Source organism: Poecilia latipinna, unplaced genomic scaffold (genome assembly GCF_001443285.1).
Source record: "Poecilia latipinna isolate Pla-1442-1.1 unplaced genomic scaffold, P_latipinna-1.0 Scaffold2252, whole genome shotgun sequence".
In the NCBI taxonomy this organism is placed as follows: Eukaryota; Metazoa; Chordata; class Actinopteri; order Cyprinodontiformes; family Poeciliidae; genus Poecilia; species Poecilia latipinna.
Genome location: NW_015114868.1, coordinates 16,138 through 25,589, shown reverse-complemented (window position 1 = coordinate 25,589; position 9,452 = coordinate 16,138). Strand labels below are relative to the sequence as shown.

The window sequence follows — 9,452 nt, the reverse complement described above, 5'->3', positions numbered from 1 at the left end:
GTTTCATTTAAGATGAAGAAGTTAATGCTGCCAGAGAGAAAAACGGAGACTAACATGACTGCATTTAAAACTTATGATGCCTTTCATAACAAATACATTTTTATTCATACTTTTTTTTTTCATTTCATTTTTTTCTTCATATTTAATTTTTGACCTTTCTAGATGAAAAATATGCAAAACTGTTCAGATTCTTTGATTTCTCACAACAAAAATTCCCAGAAATAGTTTGGTCTTTAGGATTTGAATGACACATTTTACACATAAATACCATTGATTACCAGCAGCCTCATGTTTTTACTTTAATTAAAATGGATATGTTTTATACGTTTTGATTCTTTTAGTGGCTGCAGTGGGCGGAAGAAGCTAATGCTAACATGGTAAATTATGCAATAAGCGGCGCGTGTGTCCGTCCCTCTGGTCACAGACTGACCTTACAGATTGTCACTGAATATTTCTGTGCAGAACGTGTAGACAAGATTATTCTGTTAACTCCATGTTTTATATAAAACGGATAATAAAACTCAGCATTGGCTTCATCACACATCACTGCTCCCTGCTCAGAGAGAAGTTCTTAACATTTGTCCCCAGAGTCGCAAACGTAAAATATGAATTTATGAATGAAATGAATGAAATCAGTTAAAGTAACAAACTGTTAAAAATGTACCTATATACAACTGAAACAAAATGAAATGCTACAAAACTAAAATAAATTTTAAAAAAATTGTTTCACTGGCAGATTATTTCTTGTATAGGAAATAAAATGTCTAATTTTAAATTAAATGATCTGCCAATGGTTTTCAAATCGATAGTAAGAAGTTATTAAATCAAGATCCCATATCTTGCAAGTTAGTTTTGTATTTTATCAAGTGTCATAAGATATCTGCACTAGAAAATGGACCAAAAATACTTTTGTTTTTGCAGTGTGTAAAAAAATTATAAAATTATCTACAGAAAATACAAATAAGTCTGTGCAAATATTTTATAACATTTTAAATAAGACAAAACTAACATTTTAATGTTTACTGACTGCAGTGAAATGACCGGAGGAAGTGATGAGTTGTGCTCAGTAGGTGCCGGTGTGCAGCTCTTGGTTCGCTCGCGCTGCCAACGCTGAGACGGGTAGATCACTTTCTGTTTCACTGCTCCTTCCTAAAAGGAGCCGGTGGAGAGGAGCTCGCATGTCTGTCTGCAGAAACCAGAGGCTCTTTAGGTAAGCGTGAGCTGAATCGAGGCGGCCATGTTTAAAATGACGACTACCTGACTCACGTGTCGATGCGTCTCCGGTTGGCAGGATTTCTACCATCCTGAAAATCAGTTTAGATGAAAAGACGTAAAAGAGAACGTCGTAGTCATTAAACTCAGGGACTCTACATATGGAAGACCATTTCTGCCATGAAATAACAGTCCAATAGGAAGCCGTAATTATGAGTTTTGAATTAGTAATTAAGTTTGAAAGTTATATTTACAAGGCTCAAAGTTATGCTTTTTGAAAGACTTTTCATTTTTCAGATATGACTTTGAACACAGAAAAATGACTTAAAAACTGTAGTTGACTTTTATTCTCATAATTGACTTTAAAATTAAAATTTATGATAAAATTCAGAAATGTATTTTATTTTCAATTAACTTTTCTCATATTTATGACTTTAAAAGTCAAAATTGCCTTTAAAAGTCACATTTATGACTTTTGTTCTCATAATTATTACTTTTATTATTGTATTTATGACTTTAAAACAGAAATATCACATTGGAGCTCAAAATTATGACTTTTATTCTCATTATTCTGACTTTAAAAATGGCAATGACTTAAAGAAAAGCATCTGATCCTGTGGCGTCCATAACGATGTGAAAAACCCTGGAAGGAACTCCACAGCTTATATACAACGTATAAAATGTGCAGAGAGCCTCTGCTTTGAAATTCATGAGTTCCTCCATGTTTGATTAAGTCGTTATAATAACCTGATGCTGCACTGTGCACACTCTCTGTCAGCGCTGATGAAGATTCTCTCACCTCAGCATACTGATTGCTTGGCGTTTTAGATGTGTGGCTAAATAATGTCTGAAATTATGACTGATGCACTTATAAAATATATCTTCAAGTTTCATCAATGATTAACTTTATTTGGAAAACAAACAATTTATCAACTGAGTTGAGAAGTATTAACGTGGTTTTATGCAGATTGTCTTTAATAACCCAATGTTGACACTTTTCACCGTTGCAGAACCTTCCAGGATGTTTCTGCATGTCTAATTTATCTTTCAACAACAATAATAAATGTGATGCCAGAAAGAAAATACTTGCTGATATTTTAAAATTACTAAAGAAAATGAACAAAATATGTAATTTTTACTTGCTTCTATTTCATTTGGCTCATATTTTTACATTTTGCCAACATGGCACAAACTTTTGTGCCATGTTATTACACTTACATAGTTTATTTTTTTATTACTTTTTTTTTTTTACTTTATTTCTAATTAATTCAGACTGGTAGCTTTCAGTATTAATTAGTTTTATGTCTGTTTTTCATGTTTTTTAGGAAAATTTGCTGCCGAATCATTTAAAGCAGAACTTGTTCTAACAGGGTATCCAATATGAAAACTAATTAATTTACATCACAGCGTCGCCACTCGAGCCCCGCGCCTTATATAGCTCCTCTTCCAGTGATTCAACATCCGAGATGCATAATTCAGATGCTGAGAATTCACCCAGTAAATCATTTTATTTTTTTTTTAGCTTCGCCTCCTTGTATCTCTGATGTTTTACTAATTGAATATCAAGACTCGAATGGGTTTTTAAAGTGCTTAAAGTTGTAATTGATATGTTTCTTGTCTGTTTTCTATCTCCACAGCCTTTGAACAATGCAGACTTTATCATTCCAGTGGAAATTGAAGGAATTGTTCATCAGGTAGGAACTTAAATCATTTCATTATGGATAAGCAATTTGAGTTTAAAAAAGTTAAAATGGATTTTGATTTGGCTCCGATTTGAATGCAAACCTCCTATTTTTCATAAATAATTGGGTGAAAGTGTGGCTTTGCCCGCTGGTTTTGAAGCTGCTGCTCCTGGCAGAGCTGAAGCTCTTTATATTGATGGCTCCCGGCTGCAGGTTCCTATTTCAGGCCCGATAAAATAAGGAGAGCCTGCGAGGCTTCTCAGAAATACCCGCCATCAATCTCAGTCTGTATCACATCTTATCCCCAGATCAGCCTGCAGCCTGACATGCTATAGCCGCTAGCTGCTAGCCGCTAGCTGCGATTAGCTCTTCTAGCTGACTGAGGCTTTACTTTCCAAAAAACAACAAAATTCATTCCTGTGAAAGTTTTGGGTAGCAACCAGTTACATTTACTTGAGAGATGAAAAATGACTTCAGTGCATGCTTTTTATTTTTTTCTGGATGCTAACTGTGATTAACTTCACTTTTAAAATATATATATTTTTTACATCTTTGTTAAAACTGTCGCCATGTTGTGACAGTTTGATATGATATGGATAATCTGTGAAAACGTCGATCTCTCAGAGCTGCTACTGCCGACTGAAGAAATGCATCAAACAACCAATCAGAGCCAGGAGGCAGGTCTTAGCGCTGTCAATTATGCTCATATACTCGCTGTTAAATGTGTTGATGGTGGAGAGATGACTTACTGTTAAAGGAAATCTGCTTATCTGCCATCATCTGTGGCTATGCTAATTAGCATTAGCATTCTAGCTGCAGCCTAGCAGAAAGAAATCATCACACAGGTGATTTACAGCGGTAAGACCCTCCTCCTTTCTCTGATTGGTTGTTTCTAGATTCTCTCATTCTGTACAGGGTGACAGTTTCAGCAAATATGAAAACAGAATAATTTTTATAAAAATTAAATACTGCAGCTTTAATGAAGAAAAATCTTGTTTTGATCAAAAATTCACCAAACACACACCTACAGTTTTTATTAAAATTTCATAAGTTGGAAAAGGAACTGATTTGTGAAAAATGATTATGCCTGATTTTTGTTATTTTTTTAAAGTACTCTCTCCTCTGGGCCTGGGTCTGCTTCAAGTACTCCAGGATCGGCTTGTAAAAGTGGGGAAAGCCTATTCTGGATGACTTGGTTCAGAAACATGGCTGCCAGCATCTTACAGTTAAATATAAGGAAATTCATTTAGAAGAACAACACAATTTCTATAAAATTACAACTTTAGCTTCCTTCTAAAGTTGAGTTTATTTTCAGTGACTCTTGTATTTCTGTGTCCATCAGGTTCATGTGCTGAAGAGGCCGCATGTTGATGAGTTCCTCCAGAGGATGGGAGAAATGTTTGAGTGCGTTTTATTCACCGCGAGTTTATCCAAGGTTTGCTTCCCTAAATCTTCTCAGGTCATCGTCATGCTGGCTTGTAACATCACTGAGGACGGATTTATGTGCGACCTTTCACCTAAATTCATCTTTGCTTTTACAGTTTAGCTCAAAATGAAAAGTTTAAAATCTTAGTTTAAATACTATCATAGTTTTGAGCCATAAAGATATAAGTATTGAATTACGAAGTGGTAAAGACTCTTGTAAGAATAATGGCGGCTCTGCAGCATTGATGAACTGTTGCTGTTCACAGCACAGAGGCTGTTTGACAGGGAACTGATTCATAAATATGTTTGCTTTTTTGGACCAGAGGAAAAAGTACAGAGTTTATTTCACTAAAGATCTTCTGTCTTTCACCAGGAATTAAGTGCCAATGGGTGTTTGTGAGCATAAAGTCATTTTCCAGCTGTTTTTACTTTTTGTCATTTGTTGATGTGACATTAAAACAAAACCCACTTAATTAGAGTAGCTACTTGGCTTCAGCTGGAAATGATTTGTTTTCTATGCCTGAGTCAAAAAATGACAGTATTTCAATCACCTTCCCTCCCAACATGTAGCATTAGCTTGATGTGAGTTTCTAGGGCCAAATAACTAACCAGATATTTAGTTATAGAGTTTGACTGACATGACAAACCTTTTTAGGATCTACATTAACATGCAGCAGCTAAACTCCAAAGAAGTAAAACACAGACTTGATTATGTGAAGAAAAGTGAGACTCTCACACCAGTATGTGGCTTTATGTATAAAGTATTCAGGTGACACGGCTGTTGGGAGGAACATGTGTGCCTTGAGATAAAAATATGAGGAAATGTATCAATATGAATGCAAACTGTAGTATCAGCAGGAAGTAAACACCCAAATCAGTGCAACCATGGATGTTTGTGAGCATAAAGTTGACTAGATCAACATCTGCTCACTTAGCTTGGATGGTTGGCCTTAGCTAGCATTAGCTTGAAGTCACATTTTAGAACCAGAAATATTGAGAAAATGAACTACAGATTGACTTATAGAGTGACATCACAAGCCGCGTCCTCAGAAAAACGTTTTAGCATCTACATTATCGTAGAGCAGCTAATCCTCTTTAGCTCCAAGATTTATGTGGAGAAAAGTGAGTCTTGTTCAGCAGCACATGACTTTATGTATAAAGTATTCAGGTGACACGGCTGTTGGGAAGAACAAGTAAGCATTGGAATAAAAAATTCTGGTCAGATATGAGCAAATATTACATCAACGCTGTTTCTGGTGTGCTAAACTATAATTTCCTGTGTTTTTCTGTCTCGTTTCCTCCAGTATGCAGATCCTGTGTCCGACCTGTTGGATAAAGGCGGAGCCTTCCAGAGTCGCCTCTTTCGGGAGGCGTGCGTATACCACAGAGGGAACTACGTTAAAGACCTGAGCCGCTTAGGCAGAGACCTGAACAGAGTGATCATCATAGACAACTCCCCCGCTTCCTACATCTTCCATCCAGACAACGCGGTACGCTGCTCCGGTGACTAAATGCCTAAAGTCTGAACTTTATTTCCCACTAAAATCACCGTTTTAAACCTCCAGGTTCCCGTCGTGTCCTGGTTTGACGACATGTCAGACACTGAGCTTCTCGACCTCATCCCCTTCTTTGAGAGACTCAGCAAAGTGGACGACATCTACGACATTCTGAGGAAGAAGAAGACTTCGAGTTAACCGATGTTCGGGTACGGAGAGTCACCAGCGACTGTCGATTCGGGGCCACGGAGGCTGGCGAGCCGCAGGCTCCATCGCGCTTCCCACTACAAGGACCACACTTTAAAAAACAACGCGCATTTAATCTCATAATCTCACAGCGTGTTGGATAAATCCACCAGTTATCATCGGAATGCTTCATGGACTTACCATAGCCTCTGTAGATAACTGGAGAGCAGTGTGTGTGTGTGTGTGTTACATGACAGCTGTGACCTTTGTAACTAGATTGTGTGAACAGTTGCGCAGTCTTCTACAAATAGTCCTGGACAAATGAACCACCATTACTCATTTTAATGTCAGTATAATGTAGCATTTGTACAACAGAATTATTAACACGATCACACAGAAAATAAGGCGTCGTAGCGAGAAGTCGACGTAATCGCCTTACTAAAAATAACGTGAAGTATAACCTTAAACATTCAGTACATCTGAATACAAATGTTGATCAATACTTTTGTATATAGAGACAAAAATGTTTTATGTTTGAAAAGAAATGCACAAAATATGCAATGCTTCAAAATAAAAAATAATGCTCGTTATGCTAAAACCCTGTTTAAATTGCCTGTTCGATACATGTGCTTAAGAAAATCACACCACTAAATCTCCACTTTACTTTAACCCAGGAAAGAAGATTATTTAATAATAATTCAGCGATTATCGTGACAAAAATGAATCTTTAAGGTGACAGTTTAGCTTTATTAGCTCAGTCTGAAGAGCTTTTGGCTTGGTTCTCATTTCTCAACGATTCTCCACTTCTGTCTGCAGCAGGTAAGATACTGACAACTTCACACATGCCGCTGTTTGAACACACTTGAATCTCTATTTTATGAAAGAAGATGATGGTGTTACGTTTTCTGATTTATGATTAGCTGTAACTGTCTAGAATCAGTTTGTGTAAATGTTTAATTGTACTGTTTTTAGTTTAAAGAACAAATGCGACATCCTGTCAAAGAACTGGCATGTTAAAATGCTTTACTATTATTTAGGAAACGAGACATATTGCTTTGATATACGTGAAAAAACTGACAAATTAGTTATACTAATGAACAGAAACGGGTTTGGAAAAGGAAAATTTTATGTTTTAAATTTTAATATATTAATTTAAAAGGCATTTTTAAAATGGAATCTATAACGAATATCTTTTCATGTCATCATTATTGCACTGTTTTTGTCATTTTGACAGCTAACCAATGGCCATGTTCCTATATGAACTATAGCTTTAGCATAGCCACATTAGCAGTTAGCCATACAGGAAGTTATCATCCATCTAATCTGTGTCACCAAATTGATAAAAAGTTGCATCTAACTTTATTTCTTCAGTTTTTGGTTTACAGTTTTCATTCAGTTTGACTCTGGATAGCCGTTAGCGGCTATCCAGAGTTATTAGCATGACTCTTATAACCATTTTAAGCTTTATGTTTTTGTACAGCAATATTTGAATATAATTATCTTCAAAATGATGCTCCTCTTCCACCATTCCTACAAAAACAAAAATCTGTTAGCTTAATGCCGAGTAGCTGTTAGCTTTACATTAAGTAGCTGTTAGCTTAGCGTTCAGTAGCTGTTAGCTTGACTATAGCTGTCCATGTTAATTTGCCTTCTGCGGTTAACAAAAACATTTCTTTTTATTTCAAATTCTGTTTTCAGGGATTCAGTGTGTAGATTTTAAAACTTAAACACCGGAACAGGATCGCTTGATCCAAACCGTAAATAGTTTCTGAATCATCTCGCTGTTTATTGACAGTAACAGCTTTAACAGACCAGGTCCAGTCAAATCACTTCAACATTATTTACAACACAACAGAAGACACAGTTTGAATTAAAATAGGTTTCTGGAGACAGTCAGGTAGTTTAAGCTGCTTTCAAAGAGACTAAATAAAATATTTATACATTATTGAAGCGTCAGGCGACTGCAGGTTTGGAGTTTCTTTCAGGGATTTCCTGTGAAAACAAAACAGAAATTTTACATTTTTAAAGTAAAGCTGCTGTAAAACAAAAGTACAGAGAAATTAGTAATTTATCTTTACTATCCTGTTTTTTTGTCCTGATTTCTTTCAAATGTATTTTTATTAATTATTAGCAATGTATTGGTAAATATGGCAAAGGACGTTGTACAGAAATAAAGTTAACAGATTTTAACCTGCAGACAAACTGAGGTAAAATAAATACAACAGCATGAAGAAGAAATAAAATGAATAGAAAATAATGAATTTAATCAGATTACACAGCAATTTGTCAATCTTGATTGTGATTTAAGAGAATATGTTTTCAATTTAAACTTAAAATTTAAGTTGTTTTCTTTGACTTTATAGACATAAGACAGCAGGACTTGTATGGATAGTTTGTAAATTGAAAGGCTTTTATTTTTGTAAATGAGTTTAAAACTTTGAAAATCAGTTAAAACATTTAATTTTTGACGAAAATTGAAATGTTTTTAGATTTTATTTTGTCTCAAGTAGCAAAGCGGAACCGTTTTCTGTTTAGTAAACGTGAGTCAGTTTTTGTAGGGAACTGAATATTAATATTTAATAAACTCTTCAGTGTGTCTGTGGTTCAGGTCGTCGGAGCGATTAAACTTCAGTATCTGGGTCAGATGATTGAACTCTGTTTAATCTGAGGCATCATAATAAAACTAAAAATTATTCCCAGCAGCTTGTTGGTGCCTGACCTACATACCCACTGATGGAGTCGGATCATAAACACCTTACATTATTTACAGAACGTGGCACCCTGGGGTGCCAAACCGTTTCACTGACACACACACCGATCACTTCTCTGCGTTTTTGTTCACATTTTCAGCTGATAATTCTGGACATTTTGACAACTTCTTCGTTTTTCCAAATTGAGATACAGAAGAAACTCAAAGCTTTGTTATTACCGCCCCCTAGTGGTTGAGGTTGAATATTGCAGAGGAAGGCATTTAATTTTTCTACCAACTTTTATTCATTAAAAATGATGAGTAGAACTACTTTAACTTGGTTTTACTCAAGTAAAAGTAAAAAGTAGGTAAAAAGGTGACCGAAGAACTAATCAAATTATCAATCATTTAATATTACATCATCAGACTGACCAAAATAAGAAATTTTGTATTTTAAGAATCAAAATTAAAATAATTCATCTAAATCATATAATTCATGTAATAAAATTTTCCAAATCAATTTCTTTCAAAATAAAACTCATCAACTGTGAATAAGCCGTCTGGTGAATTTTGTTTTGTGTGAAAAGTATCCAAGAAATTAATCGAGAGTAAAAAAGAGTTCCTGAGTAACTAATAAAAAGAATCATTTGATGATTAAAAACACGTCAGACCAAAATACAAAGTTAAATTAAATTTTTTCTATTTTAAAGATCACAAGGAAAATAATTCATATAACAAAATCAAGCAAAAAAAAATTTTTTT

At 35.0% G+C, this 9,452-nt stretch overlaps 2 protein-coding genes across 2 annotated transcripts in view; one reads left to right on the top strand and one right to left on the bottom strand.

Moving 5' to 3' along the window:
* The window catches only part of LOC106936977 (uncharacterized), a 15,223-nt gene extending 8,244 nt beyond the window's left edge, over positions 1–6,979 (top strand). The window contains exons 3-6 of the mRNA XM_015018244.1: positions 2,850–2,906; positions 4,237–4,329; positions 5,624–5,809; positions 5,885–6,979. Coding sequence (XP_014873730.1) covers positions 2,850–2,906; positions 4,237–4,329; positions 5,624–5,809; positions 5,885–6,013 — 465 coding nt within the window. The 3' untranslated portion in view covers positions 6,014–6,979. The remainder of the gene's footprint in view (positions 1–2,849; positions 2,907–4,236; positions 4,330–5,623; positions 5,810–5,884) is intronic.
* Positions 6,980–7,632: 653 nt separating this feature from the next.
* Positions 7,633–9,452, bottom strand: part of LOC106936973 (obscurin-like protein 1) — a gene marked incomplete at its 5' end in the record, with an annotated part of 17,524 nt that continues 15,704 nt past the window's right edge. The window contains one exon of the mRNA XM_015018239.1: positions 7,633–7,993. Coding sequence (XP_014873725.1) covers positions 7,983–7,993 — 11 coding nt within the window. The remainder of the gene's footprint in view (positions 7,994–9,452) is intronic.